General features: G+C 51.3%; 1 protein-coding gene and 1 pseudogene across 2 annotated transcripts in view; both read right to left on the bottom strand.

The window, feature by feature from the left end:
- VHL (von Hippel-Lindau tumor suppressor) overlaps positions 1 to 26,544 on the bottom strand; it is an 86,083-nt gene that overhangs the window by 20,937 nt on the left and 38,602 nt on the right. For both annotated transcript variants that reach the window (XM_075550462.1, XM_075550463.1), the window contains one exon: positions 8,358 to 8,501. In XM_075550462.1, the coding sequence (XP_075406577.1) occupies positions 8,358 to 8,501 (144 nt within the window). The remainder of the gene's footprint in view (positions 1 to 8,357; positions 8,502 to 26,544) is intronic.
- Positions 4,172 to 4,939, bottom strand: LOC142448459 (galectin-1 pseudogene; annotated as a pseudogene).

The raw sequence follows: 26,544 nt of genomic DNA, 5'->3' as shown, positions 1-26,544 counted from the left end.
GAAAGATGAGCAGTGTGGGGCCGGCCGGCTGGGTTGGAGAGGGCAGCAGGCAGGAGGGAGTCAGCTGTGACCACAGAAGCAGTGCTGGGCCAAAGGCCATAGCCTCCCTTAATCTCTGTAAATATCCTGCTGCAGAGAGGGGTTCTGAGTTACTCAGGGGTTGACTCTTACAAGGGTTCCTGGCTCCAGATGACCTCAGGGCCACTGGCCAAGTCCACTGGGTTGAGGCATTCCCAGGTTACAACATCAGGGAAGAGGAAATCAAAAGGGGAAGGGCAGCAATTAGTCCGAAACTTTGATCACAAAAGATGCATTCAGAAGACCTGAAAAGGCACTGGGGCCAAACTAGAATCATCTTAATCAAACTACTATTCAGGCCAAAAAAAACCCTAACACCCAGAAGCCATCACCGAGTCAACGCCAATTCCTGGCAAGCCAAGTGGCAGAAGACCTGGACTCCAAGTGGCTCCCAGAGGCTGACTTCTCAGAAGAACCCCCACACCTTTCTTTAGGTGCCTCTGGGGAGACTCAAGCCTCCAACCTTTGGGCTAGCAGACTCAAGCCTCCAACCTTTGGGCTAGCAGCTCAGTGTGTTAATCATTTGCGCCAGGATCCCCAAGAACCCAGGCTGGAGCTGATAAAACCCTGTTTACCTGAGATAAAGCCTGTGCTCCTTTCAGCATCAAGGAGGCCTGGCACAAAGGCTGCCCTCACCCTCCTTTCTTGGGTCTACCCTAGCTTGAGTCTCAGTGGCATGGACACACCTGGCAGACCCCCAACCATGTGCCCTGAAACCCATTCCTGAATTTGCACTGCGGTCACCTGCCCCTGGCTCCCCACCAGGGGCTGAGTGTGGCCGGGGTCGAGAATGAGGCACATCTGATCCAAGACAACTCTGGTAGCTGACTCAGGACTCCTCAAAAGCCTGCCTCAGAAAGTGGGGAGGCTCAGACACTTCCTCCCTTTCTTTCCCGCAAAATATACCCATATCCTAATCCCTGGAATCTTATCAATGTGATCATATTTGGAAAAAAAACAAAACAATGTGATATTCATAATCTGCTCTGAGCCACACAGGCAGATGTCAGTAAAACACGTCATCCTGGTATTCTCTGCCTTCATTCCAGATCCACCTGACATCAACAGTGATGTCCCTCATCCCGCAGTCTCGGAATCCAAATCTGGCTTGGATTTCTGGTCGTTCCCTGTCGATGTTTTTGCCTTACCTTTCACAAAATCTTACTTGCCTGCGCTATCTTAAGGCTGTCGTCCAAAATGTCACACATTCTGTCCGCTCATCTTTCTTCGGAACACAAACACATGGTGTCAGGTGTGTGCTTGCGGCACTGCAACAACTTGCTGGAGCGCCTCACCTGGTATCCCGATTCCTAGAACCTTGCTTTACACCAAAGCCTTCAGAGGAGCTTGGACTTCCTCCTTGAACACCTGCGGGTCTTCATCACATGCAGAAATGGTAGGACACGGACCAACTCCTTTTGGTGCAGCAACTGCGTTCTTATCTTGTGATGCTGCGGGCGTGGCTCAGTAAGCGGTCCACAGAACCCATCAATGCTACAACTCATGGCTCGTTTCAGATTTTTCCTTCGATTCCTTCAGCATGAGAAAGGCTGCGTGGGTCCTTACCTTTGGATTTCCAGGCAGGTCTTTGCACATTTTATTATAATACATCTCTCTTCTCAAACTGCTCTTCTGTTTGGGTCTTTTACAACACTGTTTCTGTAGCTACTCAACATTCCAGAGAACATTTAAGTCTCTTCTGACATCCATTTTAGTCTCCCTTTCCTTTTTCATGACCTTTTGCTTTCTTCATATTAGGATAAAAACCAAACAAATCCTCCCTGTCATCAGATCCAAGCTGACTCACAGCGACCTACCTCCCTGGAAGTTTCTGAGACTGTAGCTATTCATGGGAGCAGAAAGCCCAGTCTTTCTCCCGAGGAGCTGCTGGTGGTTTTCAACTGCCGACCATTTTGATTGCAGCCCAACGTGTAACCACCACACCACCAGTTATGTGCCACCCCATAGGCCATCTGGTCTGTGCTCAGTGTACTTGGTTCATGATCAGTCAAATTTGTTCTCAAGATGGTCTCTGAATTCAGGTGGGAGATGGCTCTTGTACTTGTTTCGATTTTCTGCCTTGAAAGTAGTAGTTAGAATGCTTCTAAGAAGTGAGGACAGGAGCTTTTATCTCAGGTCACATAATCAAAAAGAACCGGCCCATAGAGAAGAACACCAGGTTTGGTAGAGGTCAAGAAAAAAGCGGGAGGCCCCAGTGTGACAGGTTGAGATGGGGCAGCGTCTCATTCTGCGTGTCCATGTGACTGAGAAACAGACGGGGCAGACAGACAAGGTATATCCAAACCTGTGAGAGAGCAGTGTGACCGTGGGGACAGAGGTTGGAGTGACGTAGCCACAGGTCAAGGAATGAGCAGCCCCCAGAAGCTGCTTTGGAGGAGGCAAAGACGAGATTTCACCCATTAGCCCTCCCCACCCCCACCTTAATTCCAAGCCCATGGTCCAGATGTCAGAGTCCTGGCCTCCAGAACCATGTGAGAGTGAGTGTGTACTGCTTCAAGCTGCCGCGATAGTTAGTGTGTTACGGCTGCCACAGGAAATCCACACCCAGCTCCCTGGATCTTCAGCTTTGCCCAGTGTTAGGGGGTGAGGTGTAACCACCAACAGGATTTGTTGAAAGACAATCCTATAAAATGACCTTGCTTAGAAATAGGGCGTTTCTTTTGATCTGTTGAGGCCATGCCAGAATAGGGTGGTCCTAAAGCCTATTCATTTCTTCGGGGTACACACAGGTACGCAGAAAGAACAAAAGATGGACGATGGGTAGAAACATCTACACGGATTGCTGGCAGCTACCGGAAGCTACTAGAAGCTGATGTTGGTAAGAGAGGAGCTCCACCTTACACGAAACCCTCCGTTCAGACTTCCCAATTCCTGAGCTCTGGGGAACGACATTGCTGGTGTCCACAGCCACCCGAGGGCCGGCGTTCCGACTCAGGAGCAGGAAGTAGGTAACCAAAACACCTGGCTTCTCTCAGGTTTCATCCCAGTGAAATCCTTGCTTAATCCCCTCCTGATGCCGACTTCCCAAAGGACTGGATTCGCCCTGCCAACCTCCAGCCTCAGAAAGGCTCCCTGTCAGAGGGCACTCCTGCTTGCTTGCCACACCTCCTCCGGTCCCCACCCAGCAGCAGCCTGGTTCTGTAGGCTGGGCCCCATCCCCATTGTCTGGCTACCTGCCACATCTCTGCACCAGCTGCTCGCCCACCTGCCTGCCTAGGAGAGGCAGCTGTAATTCATGTTGTTCACCTTGTCTCAAACAAGATGCTTCACAAACCCTAGATCTCTGTGCTGCTGCTGGGTCTTGCAGAGTCGATTCCGAGCCACAGGAACTGCACGTGATGGAGTCAAACCGGCCCCCACCCCCCACAACACCAGGTTCTTCCACTGTACATTCCCAGGAATAGACTGCCAGGTCTTTCTCCCTCGGTGCTGATGGGGGTGGGTGTCACCCGGCCAGCCCTAGGTTAGCAGCCGAGCACTGAGACGCTGTGCCTCCCTCTGTGCTAGCTGTGTGTCTCCTGTCACTGTGCTGACTTCCGCCCTCTGTGTGCCTGTCCCAGCACTGGGTCCCAAGGCAGAGACCCCACTGGGCACATGGTCTCTGTCCTCTCCCTCTACTGGGTTTACACACCCAGCCACCTTTGTTCTGGTGACTCAGTGCGTGGAGTTTGCCCTGCGGGTGGAAGCAGGTCTCCTGTTTGGGGAGCTCCATGGCCTTCTCTCACCCAGATGGGAACTTCCCCAGCAGGATGGAGAGTGGGTGGAACACACAGCCTTAGTCAGCCTATTCATCCCTGTGGTTTGGGGATGGGATCTGGGTCAATACCACAGGCAGGCACACTGAAAAGGAACAAGGAGTCCTTTCTCTCCATGTCTTCCTCCCTTCCCTCTTTTCTGTTGGGACCTTATCAATCAGTTCCTTGTGCTCAGCGTGGGGGGGCTGCCCGAACCGAACCAAACCAAAGTAACCCAGCTTACTGCCAGCAAGTTGATGCCAACTCACAGAGACCGGGATTCGGAACAGCCATCTTTCGATCTCCAGCAGGACAGACTGCCAGCTCAGTAGGGACACAGGATGGAATGGGAGCTGGCCAAGGCATTGACAGAAGAGACTGGGCAGGAAAGGCCAGGGCCTCCAGTGTGCCCCCGGGGTGGGTAGAGGGATGGGGGGCACTCTCAGGTCACAGAGCCTCCCTGGGATTTGCTCCAAGTATCAGAAGTCACTGAAGCTGGGTGGTGGGCACCGTGCCCTCGTGAGATGCTGCTCTGTGCTTCTGCAGGAGCTTTGAGGTTTTAAGTGGCAAAATGTTTGTTTGTTTTTTCAGGGCGAGGCGAGGCAGTTGCCTTTATTGGGGACTGTGGTCCAGGGACACACAGCTGCTTCACTCAAGGGCTACACACTTGATCTGGAAGTTGCTATCGGCCTCCCGGAAGTTGATCGTCTCCAGGTTGAGGCGGTTGGGGAACTTGAACGTGTGTCTGTCTGGCAGCTTGATGCTCAGGTCGGCTTGGTCGAAGGAGAAGCACACCTCAGCGACACTGCCCGCCTGGAAGGGGAAGTTGGTCTCCCGGTGCTCGGCGCCCCAGGCCCCGGCGTCCTTACTGCTACACACGATGGTGTTGGTGTCACCGTGGGCGTCGAAGCGAGGGTTGAAGTGCAGGCACAGGTTGTTGTCTTTGCCCAAGTTCAGCACGAAGCATTTGGCGTCGGGGGCCACCTGGCCCCGCACCCGGAGGCAGGTCCCGGGCTTGAGGATCAGGTTGCTGGCCACCAGACCGCAGGCCATGGCTAAGTGCAAGGTGATCTGGGCAGGCGATCTACTACCAGCTGTCCCAAGACTCCACCGAGAGGAGAGATCGGCATAATGTTTTAAAAATAACATCTGAGTTAGTTAGTTTATTGTGCCAACCTGGCCAATAAACACACGAGGAATTAATTGAAGGGCAGAGGGATGAATGGCTAGGTGAGCCTCGCCTTTCTATTTCTCGGGTCTCTTGCTTTGTGATAGCCGCACCAGGGTGCAGCTGCCTTAGCAGTTCCCTGCTTCAGCTGCCAAGGCTCACTTCCTGCAAGACATCCCCAAGGTGAAGCTGCACGGACCTACCCCGATGCAACCCTTGGTGCTGGAGCAGCCATGTGGAGACCCCTGTCAGCGCTGAGATGCTCACACGCTCACTGACTCGGCTTGTGTCCCACAATCGGCATCATTGTGTCTGTATTGTGAGATGGAGGAGAACTTTGTGGATTTGTGTTGGACAAATGGGTTAATGTTGGACTTGTGGGCTTGGACAGCACTGGGTTGGGATGTTTTCTTGATGTGCACTTACCCTTTGTATTAAACTCTAAGACATGAGTTTCTGTGGATCTGTTTCTCTAAAGTACCCAGACTAATACAACATCCAAGGGAGTGAGTGGGATATGGGTCCGGCGAGCAGGCAGAGCAAGATGCAGGCTCTGTGTTGTTGATCATCGCAGAAGCTGGATAATTGGAACACGGGCACTCATTGTCCCACATTCTGTGCCGTGGCGGGTGTTTGGAATTTTTCATAATAAAAAAGAAGAGAGTGTAAATTCCTTTGAAAACCCCTTCTTGACGTCTCGTCATGGTGGCTCATGCAGCACCTGTCCTCGACACACTGCACTCAGCTCGGTGAAAGGAAACAGGCCTGAAGGGGACAACTACCCCATGGTTTGAAAAGCCAAGTGTGGGGTTACCCACAGAAAGGACAATTCCCTGGCGGTCAGCAGGGATGAGATGACGAAGGAGGGAGGTAGCAGAGACAGCTAATTCTGGGGACGGAAAAGGAAGGGCAATGTGCAGTAAGGGGGGAGTCGGCCCAGCTCACCCAAAGCCGATGAAGATGCGGACGGTCCGCAAGGAGAAGGGAGAGCAACCAGAGATGCTGGCACGTACCATCAGCAAGAGCAGTTGTGGCAACTGAACAAGTGAGTGGTCCCAGAGGAAGCTGTGTACACTGCGGACAGTGTGGAACGCATGCTTCCACACACACAGGTACACTTGTGTAGGTGTTGCATGTATAACTTCACTCACTGCCGAGTCTACCCTACAGGACAGGGCACAACTGCTCCTGCAGGTTCCCAAGACTGTACATCTTTACAGGGGTAGAAAGCCTCATCTAGCTCCCTCAGAGCGGCTGGTGGTTTTGAACTGCTGACCTTGTGGTTAGCAGACTGATGCATAACCACTGTGCTCCCACAGCTCTTTCTTTCCCCTTGATATATAGCTTCATATATGTAATAAACATAACACAGAGCACACAGGACACTGATGGAAATTCCCTACACGCGTCTAAACACCTAAGACGGTGTAACTGGGTGTGGAGGCTACAAACCACCGTCTTGGGAACCAACTAGGTCTATCAGCTCATAGAGATCTGGTGATCTGCATCTGGGTTGTACATCTGCATCTGGGTTGTATATCTGTGAGCAGCATAAAGGGGCAACAACTGGTCTCCTTTCATCTGGATCGAAGGCGAGGAAAAAATCAGAGACACCAGGAAACCATCTGTCCCCAGGCCTCAGGGGCCACGTGACCCAGGACTCCACAGAGGATCAAGTGCTGAACTGCTCTGCCCCTCCAGCCCTTCACAGGGTGCCCCCCTCCCATTACCCAGGGCGGAGGGTGCCTTGGCCTGCCATCGGCACCCAGACTAGAGGGTGACTGGGCGACAGATGACACCAACCCTGGTGTCACTGCTGCCTTTGCAACCCCTCCTGTGTCACAGGCCCGGTGCTGCAGTGGCCTTGGGTCACACTAGTACCACTCCTCCTGGGAGAGTCAGGGTGGGAGGTCTGCTTGCCCCAAGCACCCCAGTGCACAGGCTGGACTCAGCGTGCCAGGCACAGGCGTGGGTCCTCAGCAAGTGACCCCACCTCCTGACACCCCCACCCTACTCCATGCTTGTTCTCTGTAGGAACGCTGGACCCAGTGAGGCTGTGGGGGTCTTCCCAAGAGAATGCAGGCCTGGGCTTACTGGGCAACAGAAGTGATCACTCTCCTGATTTCAGCTTGGGCAAAAAGACAATTGACTTCCTGTCTGTGTGTGTAGCTTACTCGATCATCTGGACTTCAACGCGCAGAGGCAGGCAGAGCACAGGTTGTTTTCCTGTGACTCAGATGAGGCACCGGAGCCCCAGGGGCAGAGGGGGTTCTGTGTCAGGCTGCTAACCACAGGGTCAGCAGGTGGAAACCAGCAGCTGCTCTCGGGAGAAAACGGAGGGTCCTCCTCCGGTAAAGAGATGCAGTCTCAGAAACCCACAGGGGCAGTTCCACCCTGTCCTAGAGGGCCACCGGGAATTGGCATCGGCTCTCGGGCAGAGTGAGAGAGTGGTGAGGAGCAGGAGAGGAGGGGAGCGGCCGTGACCTCCCCCGTGCACATGAGTGTCTTCTTACTCATCATTGTTCAGCCAGCGCCCCATTTGCTTTAGGGACATTACCCCTTATCTTTAACTGCTGCTCAAAGCTTTTTTGTTTTCATGAAATTTTGGCTACAGGACATTGAGATTCCTTGGCTTGGCCTGAAATTAACTTTTCGAGACTCAACCTCTCCAGTGTGTTGGGTTACTTGTGGAGTGCTACTGAGACCAGCCAACATTTAATGAGTGCTTTCCTGATGCTGCTTGGTCCCTGGTGGTGGGGTGGGTTACCACGGAGCTATGGTTCACACCCACCAGCCACTCTGGGGGGGGGGGGGCGGGAGGGAGAGAGACTTTCTGCTCCTGTAAAGACTGATGGCCTGGGAAAGCCACAGGGGCGCTTGCTTCTGCCCTGCCTCCGGTGGGGGGGTGGGGGGGTGGCGCACCCAGGGCTGGAACTGACTCCAGGTCTCCTTTTCTGAGGTGCTTGGTCCCCACACTACCTGGGGAAGTAGGTTCAATTACTAGCTCTGTTCCATGGATGAGAGGCCAAGCATAGAGAGGGCGAGTCCTTCTCCGTCTAGAGCTGGAAGGACAGCACTTGTGGTGGTTAGAAAAAGAAGATTTTTCGACTGTCATAGCACAAATGCCCACACACACATCCCCTCCCCACTTCATAGCTGTGTGGTCTTGGGCAAACTGCTTCCCTTCTCGGGGCTCTGCTGGAAGAGAGGTGACAGGGCAGCCAACACCTCCAACTTCCCATTGCACACGCCGACATCAACCGGCAGGGAGGCTGGCCCTGTATAGCTGGGACTATGGGGAACGGCACACTCAAGAGCCCTCTGAGCTGGGGTCCCAGAGAGCCAGATGACAGTACCTGGGCCTGGGCTGGAGGCTGGCTGCAGGGGCCACCCCAGCTCCTGCTTTTCCAAGGAGGCGTTGCCCACCGTCGCTGCCAAAGGCCCTCCTGGCTTCACCGTGTCCAGGAAAGGAGGAGACTGGAGTTCTGGAACCGGTTTCCCTGAACACAGGATGGAAAGAGAATGCAATCGTATTCAGTGAGCAGGTCAGCCAGGAGAAGGCCGGGTCCAGAAGCCAGAGACTGAGGCTAGTCCTAGCTCTGGCTGGCATGCACGCGGGGCCCTGGGCAGGCTCCCCCACTCTCAGGTTCTCAGCCTTCTCGTGTGACACTCAGAGTCAGAAACACCCAGCTTCCAATCCGACTGGCTGTGTGACCTTAGACCAGCGGCTCTCAACCTATGGGTCGTGACCCCTTTGGGGGTCACATGACCCTTTCACAGGGGTCGCCCGATTCATAACAGTAGCAAAATGACAGTTATGAAGTAGCAACGAAAATAATGTTTTGGCTGGCGGGGGGGGGGGGTCACCACAACATGAGGAACTGTATGAAATGGCTGCAGCCTTAGAAGGTCGAGAACCACCACTGCCTTAGACACATCTTTCCTTCTCTGAGCCGGCTGCACCTGGGGAGGGGGCTTCTCCTATGGGCTTCAGAGGGTTCTGGATGTAGGCGGGGTCTGCAAGGGTGGGTCTAACAGAGGCATTTCCTGCCGTTCTGGCTGGATCTGCAGGAGACCCTCTTAGGGGTCCCACCCCTAGCACACCCAACCCACTGCCTCCAGGCTGGGTTTCCTTTGAACCAGTGCTGTGGTAGGTGGAGAGCAGTCAGGAGACACAAATGGGTAAGCCCTGAAGACCTGAAAGGTGAGCCTTCCCCCCCCACCCCCCACCCCGCAGTGCCTCGGCAGAAAGGCCTGACAATCTGCACATGGAGACTGCCACCGAGTCCTGCCAACTCTCGGGGCCCCTATGGGGCAGAGTAGAACTGCCCCCTCCACGTTTCTGAGATTGGAAGAGTTTGCTGGAGCAGAAAGCCCCATCTTTCTCCTGAGTAGCGCCTGGTGGTTTCGATCCGCCAACGCGTAACCCCTGCAGATCCCAGGTCCTTGACAGCAGGGAACAGCCCCGCAGACCCCCGCCTGCAACCCCACAGAAGCCCCACCCCACAACGTGCAGCCCAGCCCGTGGGGCCTGGACAACCTCACCCATGGGAGGGGTTGCGAATCGGAAGCCCTGTAGAGAGACGCACCCGTGTGGGAACTGGCTTGAAGGCGGTGGGTTTTTTGGTCTGATGACCTACTTTTGGGTCCCTATTCCCGCTCAGTCTTAACCTCTGCCTCTCTGTCAGGTCAGAAGGGGCAGGGACATCTAGGTCACCAGATCATTATGGCCAGGCTGACCGCTGTGGTGACACACAGACCCCGTCCATGGCTGTGCTTTTGCCCCGAGGAAAACCCGGTCTGCGTATCTGTCAGGGTTTCCCCAGTGACACACTGGCATGTGCATCCCACGCAAGCCAGGGGCAGCTGGGGGAGCGTGAGGGGGGAGGCCCTGCAGGCTGTGCCCACACTCCCACACCACCAGGCCACTCTCAGCCACAGACGTCAGCTGACAGCGACCATCACCAGCCTGCAGGGACCCTGGGATGAGAAACTTTGGTTTCCGGTGAAGCACCCACTCTGGTAGGCTTTGGATTTTATTTTTCTTTCTCTAAGACAAACAATACACAGAATTTACAGACATGAAAACCTTGTGGTTTTACCCAAGTGCCCCAGGTTTGATCTGGAGGGGCAGGCCTCTTTCCATCATCAAAACCGGAAGAGGCAGGAAGCATGGGGCTTCTATGGTCACCAGATCCAGATCTGAGAGGAGGAGGGGCACCACCCATGCTTTCAACCCGGGGTGGCCCACCGTGCTGAAGTGAAAATAGAACGCGGAGGCAAGGTGGCCACCCAGTTCAAAGTGTGAGGCTACCTTGCACACACAGGGCGGCATCACCAGGCCACCACCTGATTGACAGGCGGGACTCCGCCCCCACCTCCACACAGGGGCCAGTCTGTCTGCCAGCCCCTCCCACAACTCAGATGAGGGCTATCACGCCCCAGGCTAGGAGTAGGAGGCCTGGCCTTTTCCCTTTGGCCAACGCTGACCCCTCCCACAACACTTGCCACTTCTCTGCTGCGTTTGTTTGACCAGATGCTCGAGGGCCACACAGAGCTCATGGAACATAACCCCAGTGACGGCCAATCACTCCGATGGGGCTCTTTAGTCCTCTTTAGTCCGGCCACCTTCCCAGGCATGCCCAAAGGCAGGCTTCCCCCTGTGCCCTAAGCCTGACCTGCTGGGACAAGATTTTCAGAGCTCTTTTAGTTGTGTTTAAGAGCCGAGAGGGATCCCAAATTCTGCAGTAAGCCTTGGCCTGGAAGGCATTCCTCTCTCCAGCATGCTGGCTATAGGCTAGTGAGCCTACTTCCACAGACAAGCGCCCGGCGGGGCCCCTGCTCCACCAGGAAGCCTCCTGTCTCTCACTGTGGCGGTCAGTACAACCACTGCAGGCCCTGCTCTGCGGGCTAGGAAGCCAACCATGCCACCCCCACCCCCACCCTGTCTCTGGTGATACCAAGTTCTCTCCCCGCCTCCATGGTCAGGAAGGAGCTCAGTGCAGGGCCTGGTGGGCATGCTCCGCCCTGTCTCTTCTCTGGTAGCAGTGAGACTCCCCCTGGCTGAGATTGATTCTCTGAGCTAGCAGAATGGCAAAATGGAAACAACTCCCATTAGAGTTCCATCTGTCTTATTTGCATGGTCCCACCCACAGGGTTCCATGCACTTTTCCTTAATTAGCAGCCTATGTCCCCTGGTGGGCCATAAGCACCTAATTTGCATAGTTCTACCCAGTCACTTCCAGGAGCTACAGGACCATATGTGGCTCAAAAAACAAAACTATCCCTCCTGGCCATTGAGTCACCCCTCTAGGGTAGGGTGCCCTGTGGGTTCCCAAGACTAACTGTTTAAAGGAGTAAAGACCCCAACTGGCTCCCTCAGAGCAGCTGGTGGTTTCGAACTGCTGGCCTTTCAGATTACAGACCAACTTGTAAGTACTCCACCACCAGGGCTACAAGGGCCAGAGGCCACTCATGGCACCACACCCTGCAAATGGGTGCTGCCAGTTCTAACCAGTCTTCCTGTGGTTATAATCTCACGTGGGCTGGCCGAGGGAGGGACTGTTTTCTCAGTGTCAGATTCTCCAGATGTGGCTCCCTCTCCTCCTGATGAGGCACACAGGTGGCAGGCGGTGGCCTGAGACCCTGTCTTTCTGAACCTGTCTATTCAGCTTTGACTGCAACCCTTCTGGGGCAAAGGTCCGGCTGTGACCTGTTTTCTGCTGGAAGAAAGGGAAGTTCAAAGGAGCTGTTTGATTGGTGAAACTAACACCAGTAAACCTCGCCTCTATTCAAAGGTTTAGATTTTCAGTTATTTATGCTCTCCTTCCATCCGTGTGTCCGTCCAAAGGACTGAAAGCACCTGGCACAATCAAGAGTGAGTGCAGTGCACTTTGGAGACCCTGCCTGTCAGCCTACCAAGTGCTGGGCCTTGGGGGAGGGGCCTCAAGGCGGTAGGGAGGCAGCTTGTTCTCAGTGAAATTCTGGAAATTCTGGAAATCTCCCGGCTCCACCGCCCTTTGGATAAGCAGTGACAAAAGATTGTCACACTTGTCTTTGCTCTTACACTGACTCATGGGGCTGGATTGCGGAACCTCCCAGGACAAACCAAAGTGGTTGGCCACCAGGAGTCCTGGTGCCACCTGGACCTCTCTCCAGGCCTCTTGTCCGGCTCAGCCATCCTGGACATTCGTGGGCCAGCACACTACCATATTCCATCTCGAGCTTGGCAGGAAACAAGGCACCGGCAGGTGTGACCTGCCTTTCCGGGGGCTCCCTCCAGTTCTTCCTGGGGCCTGAGCTTCACTAGCTGTGGAAATGGTACACCCCGCCCCGCCCCATTCATTCCTTCCTGGGGTATGAGCCTGGGGATGTTCTTCAGAACCCAAACTGCTGGGACCCTCACATTAAACCAACCACACCCAGCATCCCACTACTGTCAGGTCGGTGTGACTCACGGATTCCCTTGTGTCCAACTGCCTTAGCAGGCTTTCTTGGCTGTAATCCTTCCACAGTAGTTTGCCAGGCCTTACTGCTCGGTGCCACTGGGGAGGTTGGTTAGAACCACCAACCTTGAGGTGAGTAATCAGGTGCAAGTCGTCTGCACAACCCAGGGTCTGACAACTTTAACTCAGACGAGTTAAATATCTCCTTATAAACCAGGTGAAGTTCTATGCTGAGGACACACTGGGGCAGGGTTCTTGAGAATAACTCTTTATGTAGGGAGGCATCTGGGAGGCGGTGCCGAGAAAGATTAAGCAAGGGGCCAAGGCAAAGGAGTCTGGCAGGCCCAAGGTTCCAAGGAGAGGGAGCAGCATCCACAGAGAGCTATTGGACAATATCCATTGCTGCATCTCCATGGCTGAGCTCAGAGAATGAAGAAGAGATAGAGAGCGTCAGAGCTGGAGGCAAGGGTCAGACCACGGCGACCAAGGTTAGTTAGGACAAAGCATTTTAATTCCCCTGGAACCAGATTTCTGGGGTCATGGAACTGACGCGGCTGACCAAGACTATCTGTCCCGGGTGTCCTCTTAAATCTTGAGGGAACAGCTCCTGACAGTCACCTCCAGGTCAAACAAGAGTCTAGATCAGTGGTTCTCAACCTTCCTAGTGCTAAGACCCATTCATACATTTCCTCATGTTGTGGTGACCCCCCAACATAAAATTATTTGTGTTGCTACTTCATAACAGTAATTTTGCTACTGTTATGAATCGGGCGACCCCTATGAAAGGATCGTTTGACCCACAAAGGGGTCTTGGCCCACAGGTTGAGAACCACTGGTCTAGACGCTTCTCGGCTAAGAGTGCTTTCCCTTTGGCACTTGGTTCTTTTGGAAAATTATCCAGGTGCCACTGCCTTCCAGGAGCCGGAAGCCCAGAACCTGACCAGAGACTGTCTGTGTTCTGGGATGTAGGGCATGTTCTTACTAACTCTGTAAACAGATCCAGAAACCCTCCTTGTGTTTGGATGTCCACCTCCTAAGAATCCACATTAACAGTGACCGGCATAACCCTCTGGTGGCCTGAATTGTGCTCAAGCCCAAGTGTGTCCGCTGACTTGGCGTTGGTTGGATGGTGCTGTGTCGACGTAGGGTGGTAGGTAATTCTGTAAGGCTCCCCCACAATGTGAGCTGTGAGAAGCCCATCAGAGGATTAGGGGTGGGAGACAACACATATAATCTTGGTTTGTCACAGCCTCAATCAGATGTAACACAGGGTGGGGGGATTTCCTGGGGCGTGGCCAGCACCTTTGATCTTACAAGAGATAGAGAAGTGAGTTGAGATCAGAGGGCCTGCTACCACCAAATGGAGCCCTGGTGGCTGCCCTGGTTGGCAGTTCAAAACCACAGGCGGACCAGTGGGAGAAGGCTGAGGCTTTCTATTCCCAAAAAGATCTTAAAGACCTGGTGGGGAGGGAGGCTTATATAAGTCCCCAGGGGAGAGTATTATGACACTATTGACCAAGTTTCTATCCAGTCCTTGGTGCCCCAGACCAGCAGGACTTTGGACTCTGGTCTTTTTAAGGTACACAACATCTTTCATAGGCTGTACCAGAAGGAAACCATTATGAGAAGTGGGCTTTACCTCAAACTCACCTACCAGAAGGAAACCATTATGAGAAGTGGGCTTTACCTCAAACTCACCTGTAGCAGATTTGAGGAACTGACATACTCCCTTGGGCGTGAGGCTAAAACGCCCGACATGGGAAGCAGCAGCAGATCGCTGTCCCAAGGGTCATGGAATCGGTGGTCATGGAACTGTGGTTCGGATCGCTTGCTTTGAGGGTGCCCAGGGAATGCGGCCCAGAGCGCCACATCTTTGCGATTTTTATACTCTTTGCTTTTTTCTGGCATGTTAGTCTGGCAGGCCCAGTTCCGCCCACCTTTGGGGATCAGTGTTGTTGAAAGTTCTGCCCTATCCCCAATCTTCACTGTTCATGTAAACAGTGTCCGGTCACTTAAGCTTGTCATCTGTGCAAGTCAACAACTCATGTCCTTTGGGGCAAAAAGCCGGTCTATACAAGGATAATTTCCATTTCTTGACAGTGTTTTAAATTGTACACTATTGGCTAAATTCATGATTACTCAATTCTACGGTGTGCTGGTAGTGTGGTGGGTAGCATATTGCGCTTCTACCTGCACGGTCAGCAGTTTGAAACCACCAGCTGCTCCTTGGGAGAAAAATGAGGCTTTCTACTCTGGCAAAGAGTTACAGTCTTGGAAACCCACAAGGGTGGTTCTATCCTGTCCTATAGGGTCCCTATGCGTCAGAAATAAATAACTCGATGGTAGAGCAATAGAACTACCTATGTATAATGTTCGCGATTCTAATATGGCTTCCATGATCAGCGGGAAGAGGGCCGGAGGAGCTCATTATTACTTCATTTAGGAAGTGGCAGACATCAGTGCCACACATAATCCACGACACGTTCTCTAGTGTAAAACGATAATGGCCTCTCTACAGGGAACCAGAGCCACACACAGCGGTAGATAAAATGGATTTGGTGTTCGCACGTAAATTGTAGCCCTAACCTGACCACAAGTAGTTCTTATGTGCTGAGCCTACTCGCTGTCGTGGAGAGATCACTGACGATATGAGTGCTCCAGTCACTTCCTGGAGGAAGTAATTGAGGTCATGAGCCCCTCAAGCCCCTCCAAGCCTCCTCCCTCTGACCTTGGAAGCCACGTGTTCCAGACGACATGAGAATGAGCGGGCCTTCTGGCCCACACTGCGCTTTACACAGGGGAGAACCCCATCGCTGTTGTTTGTTTTGTTACGTGCTGGGCACGACAGCGCCCATCCTGATTCACGCAGTCCTAGGGAGTACAATGGCTAACAGGCTTGGCTGCTAACTGAAAGACGGGAGGTGTGAGGCCACTCCAGACACTGCAGAAGAAAGGCCTGATGATCAGCTTTTGAAAAAGAAAGCCGTCCCTGAGCACTCTGCAGCGGAGCACAGCTCCACCCTGGTCCACATGGATTGACTGCGACAGAATCCGCTCACCAGCAGGTGGGGGTTGTCTTGGCTGGAGCACAGTCAGAGTGAGTGTCTGAAAGGCAAAACCAGACGGGCCTCGTTTAAACAGCTCTGCCCAGACCAGGAGGGCAGCTCCCTTCACCTCCTCCCTGATCCTCCCTCTCTAACAAACTGGGAAGGAGACTGGTTTGAATGCACCGCACATGTCCCTCTATTCATTCGCACACTGCTCCCAAGAAGCCTAGTGTGCTAAAGGCTTGCTTTCCCCCCAAGTAGAATAACAAGGGGAAGGAAAGTTAGGTGACCTGTTTGGAGTCACATGGCAGAAAACAAACTTAAAACACAACTACAACCAAACACCATCTCTGGTTGGTCTGGCAGCGTCCCAGTTCACAAGTAAAGCAGACGGGGTAAATGCTTAGGCCTGCAACTGGGACCAGCTCCAGGAAGTGAGAAGGCCTGGGAAGAGGCCGCAGGGGCCTCAGTCAGAGAACCCAGAGTGCGTGTGGGGGCTAAGGCTGGAAAGGCAGGTAGTGAGGGGGGTGGCCGGCCAAGCTGAGAGCTAAACACGGATCCAGTTGCAAAGCCCAGAAGAGACTGCATGGAAACTGCAAAATGTCAGAGAGAGCTCCTGGGAAGATGGGGGGGGGGGGAGCTCAGTGCCCCCCTCCACCCCCACCCCTAAATTCCTACAGATGCCTCCACCTCCTCATTCTCCTGTTCAGGTGACAGACACCTGTAACCCCACAGCCCCCACTGCACCAAGGATGTCCCCGGCAGAAGCCATTCTGCCCTTCCCTTCACCCCTGCCTGCCTCTCCAGCCTCAGCCCCACACTCACTCTGGGCTCGCTGACTGGGGCCCCTGCGGCCTCTTCCCAGGCCTCCAAACATGGCTCTCTCCCAGCAGCAGGCTTCCCACATGCCAGTCGGTCGGTCGGTCACTCTGCCTAGCCCCGTCTGTGGGGTCCTCCCTTCAGTCGGAGGCGTCATCTCTCTCCATAGGGAAGCCTTCTCTGGTGCAGTCAACACCTCTCACTACTCACTGTCCTACCTGCCCTGTGGCCCCACCCTGCCCGCCCTTCTTTGAGCCCCAGGATGGACGGCAGTGGTGATGTGTAGCTGTGATGACCGAAGGAAGACTGGCCTCCCCCATGTGACTGTAAGTTCTTACGAACCGGGCCCTGTCTGTGTTTGCACTGCTGTAGGCATTGGGTCACTATTCCTTTCACTCATTGTTAACTTCCTTGCCTGCATCTGTGGCACTGCCTGACTCCCGGGGGGTGGAGAAACAGGAGAGAATTTCATACCACACCGAGTGTTCTGCTTCTACCCTTCCGGTTACAGCCATCAGCCTTCTTCCCAAACTGCAATTCGAGCAACTTGCCACCGAGCTGCTGAGTCGATTGACTCAGCACTGCTACTATAGCACAGAATAAAACTGTCCCTTCGGGTTTCCGAGGCTGTAACTGCTACGAGACTGTAACGACTGACTGACGGGAGTAGAAAGCCCGTCTTTTCTCCCAAGGAGCAGCTATGGTTTCCAACTACTGGCTTTGCAGATCACAGTCCAACCACTACACCACCAGGGATCCGGTGAAACAGGCTGAAGGGCTGGTTCAAAACACGGATTTCTGGGCCTCACTCCCAGGGTTCCAGGTTCATACATGGGTTGGGGGTCCAAAAATGTGAGTTTCTGACAAATCCCCCCAGGTGATGCTGTGGCTTCAGAGTCCCAGGAACACACCTGGAGAGCCACTGACAAAGAACCTGGCCAACCTCTCCAGGGGGCGGCGGGGAGAGAAGGACTTTCTTTCATCGGTTCTCCAGAGTCTTCCTCCTCTGATTCCACCGTTGTGTTTGGGGCCTGTTGAGGCTACCGAGGTGACTTCTCTTTGGTTGAGAGACAGTAAGTCTTTAGGAGCTGAGAGAGAAAACTAGACAGTACCCAGAAATCCTGAGTGTGGAGCTAGTCTCACCTACCCAGTTGCTAGGCCTCCCAAAGTGGTTTTCATGAGGAAAAGGGGATGTACTTCTCACACAGGGGAAGATAGAGGGAGGGCCGGGTCACAGACTGATCATTCCCCTCCAGTATTTCGTCTCCCCTCTTCTGGTGTCAAATACACCCCAGCAGTTTAATACCAGGCTAATTGATATCCACAAGGTTGCAGCTGGCACCGACCTTGGGGAAAAGATGCTATTTTCTACTTCCATCCTGACTCTAACTTCCGCCGGAAGAACCTCCGACACAGGCAGCCGAAAGCTAACAGCATGGATATCCGCCCCCAGCAGCCCACTGACCACACACGTGCTGGACACTGCATCTGGGCAGCCAGCCCAAGGCCTAAGCCTCTGTCTGTCCAGGATGGAGGGGTTTGGCCAGCAGTGGACAGAGCTCAGGCAAAGTTACACAAATGCAGATGGCCGCTGCCCTGAACTCCAGGAGCCTGGCCAGATGAAGGGGCCACCTACAAGTGGTCCTTCAACCTGGAAGGCTACTGGAGGAAGCTGGGTAAGAGAGCTTCTTCCCTTACATGGAAGTGGTCTTCACACAGAAGTTCCACGTGGCCCTGCTCCTGAGTCCTTGGTCATCTACCACCTACCGTGGGAGCTAGCGCCCAGGACGAAAGGGCTGCCACAGGGCCAGTCCCTATGGAGCTAGAGCCCAGGACGAAAGGGCTGCCACAGGGCCGGTCCCCATGAATCATGGAAGGTCGGGCTGCAACCCCTCCTCACCTGAAGTGTCAACAGGTGTCAACAAAGTCCAGCTGGCAACAAAAAGACTTCCATCCTCGGGAACCCTAACATGGTCCCCATGAGTTGGAGTTGGCTGAGATGATGATTCTGGAGAAACAGACATTACCATTGAGGATATAATCTCCCCAGAGCAGGGGGTAGTCCCTGCATCCAGGTGTGCTCCAGGGATCAGACTCTGGCCAACGGCCCAGGAGCAGAAGCTCCTGGTGCAGCTTTCTTGGTGGGCCTTTTAAAGACAAGGAAATTGCCCACTTGTGCTTTCCCTCCTTTCCCTTCGGGGGGGGGGGGGACGGGGACTGGTGGCAGTGGGTGGCATGCCGAGCAGCTCACCGCAAGGTGGGTGGCATGAATCCACCAGAAGAGGAGATTGTTTGCTCCCTGATGATGTAAAGGCTCAGAAACTCAGAAAGGCGGATCTACTCTGTCCAAAAGGATTACTCTGGGTTAGAACCAACTCAAAGGCAGTAGAGTTTAGGGTTTTCGGTTTGTTAGTTTGGTTTTAATAGTCATCCTTCCTTTTCTTTTTGGCTAGCCAGAGGTCACATAGGGCATTAGAGCAGCCATCTCAGATTGGAGTCAAAACCATGTGTCAGGGCGCATAAGCAAATGTGGCGAAGAAAGCTGATGGTGCCCGGCTATCAAAAGATACAGCGTCTGGGGTCTTAAAGGCTTGAAGGTAAACAAGCGTCCATCTAGCTCAGAAGCAACAAAGCCTACATGGAAGAAGCACACCAGCCTGTGTGATCACAAGGTGTCAAAGGGATCAGGTACCAGGCATCACCAGAACAAAAAAAATCTTATCATAGTGAATGAGGCGGTTAGTGTGGAGTGGAGACCCAAAGCCCATTTGTAGGCCACTGGACATCCCCTTACAGAAGGGTCTCAGGGAGGAGACAAGACAGTCAGGGTGCGATGTAGCAACGATGAAACATACAACTTTCCTCTAGTTCCTAAATGCTTCCTCCCCTCCCCCCCGCCCACTATCTACCTTGCAAGTCTGACTATACCAGAGGATGTACACTGGTACAGAGAGGAACTGGAAACACAGGGAATCCAGGGCAGATGATCTCTTCAGGATCAGTGGTGTGAGTGGCGATACTGGGAGGGTAAAGGGAAGGTGGGATGGAAAGGGGGAACTGATTACAAGGCTCTACATGTGACCTCCTCCCTGGGGAACAGACCACAGAAAAGTGGGTGAAGTGAGACCTCTGACAGGGCAAGATATGAGAAAATAATAATTTATAAATTATCAAGGGTTCATGAGGGAGCGGGGAGCGAAGAAGGAGGGGGAAAATGAGGAGCTGATGCCAGGGGCTTAGGTGGAGAGTGGATGTTTTGAGGATGAGGGCAATGAATGTGCTTTACGCAGTTGATGTATGTATGGATTGTGATGAGTTGTATGAGCCTTGTGTTAGACAGGGTTCTCTAGAGAGATAAAACCAGAATGCTGATAATTATATATATATATATATTTATAAAGATAGATAACACAAGAAATGAACTGTTAAATTATATATAGATAGGTAGATATATAAGAAATGAACAGTTAAATTATAAAGCAGTACAAATGGCTCAGTGCAACTCACTCCTGTGAGACAGTTATGAGACACTGGCAGTCCTTCAAGTCTTGAGAGCCACCATGTAGAGAGAGCTAGACTATCCCAGCACAGGCAGCAAACAGCAAGGCAGGTCACCAACTGTCGGCTAGGTCACCAACTGTCAGCTCCAGAGATATAAATTCCAATCGTGTGGTCTTACAGAGATCTCAACTTACAGCAACACAGTCCACAGGCTAGGCACCCCACAGGTAGTGTACCCTGTAAATTGAGGCACAGAACAAGCAAGGCAGCCGCACACTGGTCTGATGATTAAAGAGCGAGAGGCGAGGCTCACAGAGCCACTTATCTCTCTGCCCTTCAATTAATCCCACTTGTGTTTATCAGCCAAGCTGACACAATACACTATCTCAGAGCCCCTAATAAAATTTCTATTAAAAAAAAACAGGTGTCAAAGTTGGCAGAGCAATTAAGATAGTCTGCTTCTAGACACAGTAGAGAGAAATGTTTTTCTTGTTAAAACATTGTGCCTGGCCTTTGTTAAAGCAGCGAACCCAGGATGTTAGTAAGTAGAACCAACCAACAGTAAGAACGAACCAAAAGAAGAAAGGGCTCAGGACTGGCAAGCAGGTTTGTAGGAGCAGGAATAGGTAGTTGCTATGCATTCTAAATCTAATGTAATAATTACTACTTATTCTTACGGTTAATGGTGAAAGAATTTTTATTATGATTAGAAATTCTTTAGTATATATCAAAGCATTTCCCATTTAAACAGTTTTGACATGAGCGATTCCGTGACATTGTCTACATCCGTCACGTGTCGCCATCGGCACGATCCTCTCCCACATCATTCTACCACAGGAGCAGAGTCCCCTGAAGAATGACGCTCGCGTTCCTGCTAGCACGTAATTTTTAACAAAAGGTTTCAGGACACGGAAGGCAGAGGAGGCTGTCCAGGAGCAGAGACCTTCGGTCCCAGCCTGTTGTGAAAGGAGGCCAGATTCCCGCCCAATTCATGACCAAGAGCTCTAGGGAAATATGGCCCTGAGAGAACTGAGTACACACACACTCTCTCTCTCTCCTACCACTACCACCTCCTTGCCCTCCCCACACCCCACATCCTGTTTTCCAGTTTATAGTCAACTTTCAGAAGGCCACAGTGAAATCTGTTACCCAGAGAGGGAGCTCTCAGAGGGGCCACTTCACATCTAGGATGTTTGGAGAGTATTTTTCAAGGACTGTTTTATTAAAATCTATTTCTAGAGCACTTAAAGAAATGCTGGGCAGAAGTCATGTTCTCAAAGAGAGGAGAAAGTTAAAACTTTCTCCTTAAGCATGTAAATACCAAATAACTAAGAGTAAGGCTCTACAAGGAAGGAAGGGAAAAGTTCAGAAACTTAAAATGCTTCCCCCCTGCTCTCTAAATTCACTCCCCCAAAGTGTCAGAGATCTACAGTACTGTTTCCCCTAAAAAAAGAAGAAGAAACAGAAAAAGGAAGTATTCTGCCCAAGGACTCAAAACAATAGTAAAACCACAAACAGATACAGAAATCCCATGACAAATGTACAACCAAAGGAAATGTGGATGTGAAAACAGTTTAAGATATGACAAAATAATAAGTTATAAATTATCAAGGGTTCATGAGGGAGGTGGAGCGGGGAGGAAAGGGGCAAAAATGAGGAGCTGATGCCAAGGGCTTAAGTGAAGACCAAATGTTTTGAGAATGATGAAGGCAATGAATGTACAATGTGCCACACACGATTGATGCATGTATGGACTGTGATCAGAGTTGGGTGAGCCCCCCAGTAAAATAGTAAAAGAAAACAGGAGTTAATCTCTCTTCCGCTGACAGCGCAATCAGCAAGGCTAGAAAAGAGGTTGAGGGAGCCAAAGATAGCCTTTCACAGCTCAAGGAAGACTGGAGGCAGTTGGAGCAGGAAGGCATGAATCTGAGTAAAGGTGACCAACAGAAAGGAGGCTGACAGGCCAAAGTCACGGTGATCCGGAGGGCTTCCTGGAAGCGGAAAGACTGTGTCAAGTGCCCTAAAGGGAAGCTCTTAAGAACAGTGCTTCTGCTCTCTGCTGGGTGGGGCCTCCATCCTCCTCAGGATCAGACCTGGCCATGGTCTTGGTTGGGAACGTCAAGGAGAGCGCTGGGTACAGCAAGAGTGCTCAGGGAGTTTTAGCTTACAAATAAAGGAGCTACATTGGCCATCAGTAGCAAGGAGGGAGTAGGATGCCTGGTCCAGCTTGATCAAGGGCAATGTAACCCTGAGGAATTACTGAAACCCAAATGAAGTCCGAACATGATAGTGGGACAAGAGGAAAGTAAAAGGAAATAGAGGACATAACTAGGAAGCAAAGGGTATTTATAGAGGTCTAAATACAGGCATGTAAATATATTTTTATATAACATAGGGATATAGGTCTATATACATATACTTAGAGGTTTAGTATTAAGGTAGCAGATGGACATTAAGTCTCTACTCAAGTCCTCCCTCAACACAAGAACACTTTGTTCTAATAACCTGGCATTGTCTCACTTGTGAGACACAATCTTTGAACTCAAAATGGGTGCATAAGCAAATGTGGTGAAGAAAACTGATGTTGCCTGTCTATCAAAAGATAAGCATCTGGAGTCTTAAAGGCTTTAAGATAAATAAGCGAACATCTAGCAGGAAAGCAACAAATCCCACATGGAAGAAGCACACCAGCCTGTGTGATCATGAGGTGTTGATGGGATCAGATATCAGGCATTAAAGACCCAGAACAGGGGCGAGGACCAGGTAGTAGGTAGGGGCCAGACCAAATCCAGAGATACATATGGTAGCCAACTAAAAAGGTGGGGGGCGGGGGGAGGAAAAAAAAAAGGAAATGGGTAGCAGGAAAACTAACCCACCCAAAGGAAGAGTATTGTTTGTATCTCCACAGAGAAAGAGGGACCAGACTTCAACCTGGGGCTCCACAATGTGAATGCAACATGCAAGTATGGAGTAGGGAACCAGTGGAAAGGTCTGAGGAGTTGGCCCCAATCCTAACAATATGGGAAGAATTTATTTCAGAGGACAGCACTGAAGCTGCAGCTCAGAGAGAGGGACATGTCTGATCAGAGCACACGGGAGCAAATGAAGGGGGAGGAGGAGAGAGTGGAGCACATCCTGGCCCACCAAGCCTTGAGGACGCTATTCCCACTCAAAGCAGCCAATCCACAGAGAAGACCACATGGCCTGGCCCACTATGAGACACGACATCCCTCACTGACCCATAGCCTTACAGGGACAACACTGGAGACACAGTGTGGGAATTGCACCCTATCTGATCCACCACACCAAGGCAAAACACTGAGGGTGTGCAAGAAAACAGCAAAGGGAACAGAGCAACGAAGTCCCCAGGGAATACCAAAATAGACTTTGAGGCCAGGTCTTGGCACCCCATCAGACTCAACCAGAAAACACTCCTAAAGGCCAACAAACAGTCCTTGAACTAGCTACAGGCTTTTCTTTCATGTTGTTGTGATGTGTTGTTTTTTTATCATTGGCTTTTTTTGGTTTTGTTTTCTTTTGTTGCTCTGTTTTGCTCTGTCTTGTTTTTGTGCATGTTATCTCTGCAGGACTGTCTAAATATGATACGCTGGATGAACAATGTGGAGGAGAAAACAAAACAACGGGACCAATGGTTTGGGGGGGTGGGAAGGACATGAGAAAGGGGAAGGTAGGGGGAAAGGAAGTGGTGTTAACAAACCCAGAGACAAGAGAACAACAAATGATCCAAATCGGTGGTGAGGTGGGCATAGGAGTCCTGGTAGGGCTTGATCAAGGGTAATGTAACCAAGAGGAATTACTGAAACCCAAATGAAGACTGAGTATGATAGTGGGACAAGAGGAAAGTCAAAGGAAATACAGGAAAAAACTAGGAAGGAAAGGGCATTTATAGAGGTCCAAATAAAGGCATGTATATATGTAAATATATTTATATATGAGGATGGGGAAATAGATTTATGTTCATATATTTATAGGTTTTGTATTAAGGTAGCAGATGGACATTGGGCCTCCACTCAAGTACTCCCTCAATGCAAGAACACATTGTTCTATTAAACTGACATTCCATGATGCTCACCTTCCCGACACAATCACTGAAGACAAAGCGGGTACATAAGCAAATGTGCTGAAGAAAGCTGATGGATCCTGCTATCAAAAGATAGGGTCTAAAAGACTTGAAGGTAAACAAGCATCCATCTAGCTCAGAAGCAACAAAGCCCACATGGAAGAAACACACCAGCCTGTGTGATCACGAGATACCGAAGGGATCAGTTATCAGGCATCAAAGAACAAAATATCACATCATTGTGCACTAAACTCCCCAATACGATCACTGAAGGCAAATGAGTGCATTACCAAATGTGAAGAAAGCTGATGGTGCCCTGCTATCAAAAGACATTGCGTGTGGGGTCTTAAAGGCTTGAAGGTAAACAAGTGGCCATCTAGCTCGGAAGCAACAAAGCCACATGGAAGAAGCACACCAGCCTGTGTGAGTACAAGGTGTCGATACGATCAGGTATCAGGCATCATAGAACAAAAAAATCCTATCAATGTGAATGAGGGGGAATGCGGAGTGGGGACCCAAAGGAGATGAGTCAGTCAGGGTGCAGTGTAGCAACGATGAAACATACAACTTTCCTCTACTTCCTAAATGCTTCCCCCCCACCCACTATCATGATCCCATTTCTACCTTACAAATCTGGCTAGACCAGAGGATGTATACTGGCACAGATGGGAACTGGAAACACAGGGAATCCAGGGCAGGTGACTCCTTCAGGACCAATAATGAGAGTAGCGATACCAGGAGGGGAAGGGGAAGATAGGGGAGAAAGGGGAAACTGATCACAGTGATCTACATATAGCCCCCTCCCAGAGGGACAGACAACAGAAAAGTGGGTCAAGGGAGATAGCGGTCAGTGTAAAACATGAAAAAGTAATAATTTATAAATTATCAAGGGTTTGTGAGGAAGGGTGAGGGTGAGAGGGGAAAAATGAGGAGCTGATACCAAGGGAACAAGTAGAAAGAAAATGTTTGGAAAATTATGGTTGCAACAAATGTACAAATGTGCTTGACACAATGGATGAATATATGTACTAAGAGCTGTATGAGCCCCCAATAAAATGATTTTTTTTAAAAAAGAGCTACGTTGGCATGAGTGTTTCTTTAACCTTGCATTAACTATCTGTTGGCATTACTTATAAGTCTTAGAAATTAGTCAATAGCCAGGTTCTAATATCAAGGAGTTTGGGTGGTGTAGTGGGCTTTGCACTGGCTGGTAACCACAAGGTCAGCAGTTCGAACACACCAGCTGCTCCTGGGCAGATTTAAAAGAGCTGGAAAAATCAAAGGAGTCTTTGTGGCTATAAGTTGGAATGGAACAGACTTGAAGGCAATGAGGTAGGTTTGGGTTTAACCTCCAGGTGGGTGTGTTCCATATGAAGACCTGTGACTCAGTTCCTGCCACTGGGCATTAGCAAGTTCTTTGCTCTGCCACCTCAACCCTCAGTTGGCTTCTCTGTAGTGCAACATGCTCAGCCCGCCACAAGGGCAAAACTGGGCTCTGCCTGGCCCTACCCTCATGTGCAAAGTGAACTGGGTTTGCATGCCAGCCTCTCTCCTGACTGGACTCCTTTCTTCCCCTCCCTCCGACGGCACCCTCCTTGTCGCCTGTTAAAACCAACAAGTTGTTCATTAATGATCTCCAGACAACTTAGGCTCAGGCTCTGGGGATGGAGAGAAGTCAAAGCTGAGATCAGTCATACCAACCAGCTGAACCACCTTGTGGTTAGCATGGGGGAGGGGCCAAGGTACCAGGCCTGCCTAGAGTTTGGTGCTGAGAGCACATACTACCCAGTCCAACATCTCACGGTACAAACGAGGGAGGCAGGCCCAGGAAAGGGAAAGGACTTGTAACAGCATACATCACATCACTACAAAGCTACTTCAGCCCTCTCTGGCCAAACAGGAAGGGGGTCTGCCGTCCAGGGAGAATGTGAAAAAAGGGCAGCTATCTCTCAGGACTCTAGAGAACCTCCTAGAAGAAAGGCCAGGCAGACTGGGAGGAGTTTGGTTCACTTGCAGGAGAGGGGAAATCTATGGGGTGAGGAGACGCCTGAGAATCACATCTGTCAGGTGTTGGTGGGTGTTGTGTCCCCCACATAAATGTGTTGTAAATCCTGATCCCTATACTTGTGGTCAGGAGCCCTGATGGAACAGTGGTTACGCATTGTGCAGCTAACTGCAAGGCCAGCAGTTCAAAACCATTAGCTGCTCCCAGATGAGGTTGCACTGACCACATTTTTTGCATATTTTTGTGACTGTTAGTGTTGATTTCAGTGTTTAAAACAGCAGCCAAATAGAATGCGAAAGCATCAGTTACAGTTCCATCGTGCAGAAAGGCAAGGTGTACTTTGTAGAAAAAAATACGTGTGCCAGATAAGCTTTGCTCAGGCTTGAGCGATCGTTCTCTTGGCTGGGAGTTCCATGTGAGCCCACCAGCAACGTGATGCCAAAGGTGTCTGGAAACAGAACTGTATGGATCAACTGATGGAAACACTGTGACTAAGGCCTCACAGGAGCCTACCTCTGTATTCCCTGAAGAGCAACAACTCAGTGCTTGCTAATTACGTGTTTGCAGTAACTTTATAATGAAAAATGAGAGTTTGTGGTATTGCTACCTGTTAAATACTTTCCCATCACGTACATATGCACGGTA

The sequence above is a fragment of the Tenrec ecaudatus genome, chromosome 5 (genome assembly GCF_050624435.1).
Source record: "Tenrec ecaudatus isolate mTenEca1 chromosome 5, mTenEca1.hap1, whole genome shotgun sequence".
NCBI lineage: Eukaryota > Metazoa > Chordata > Mammalia > Afrosoricida > Tenrecidae > Tenrec > Tenrec ecaudatus.
Note: the sequence above shows the minus strand (reverse complement) of the source record. Positions and strands in the feature narration are given on the sequence as shown.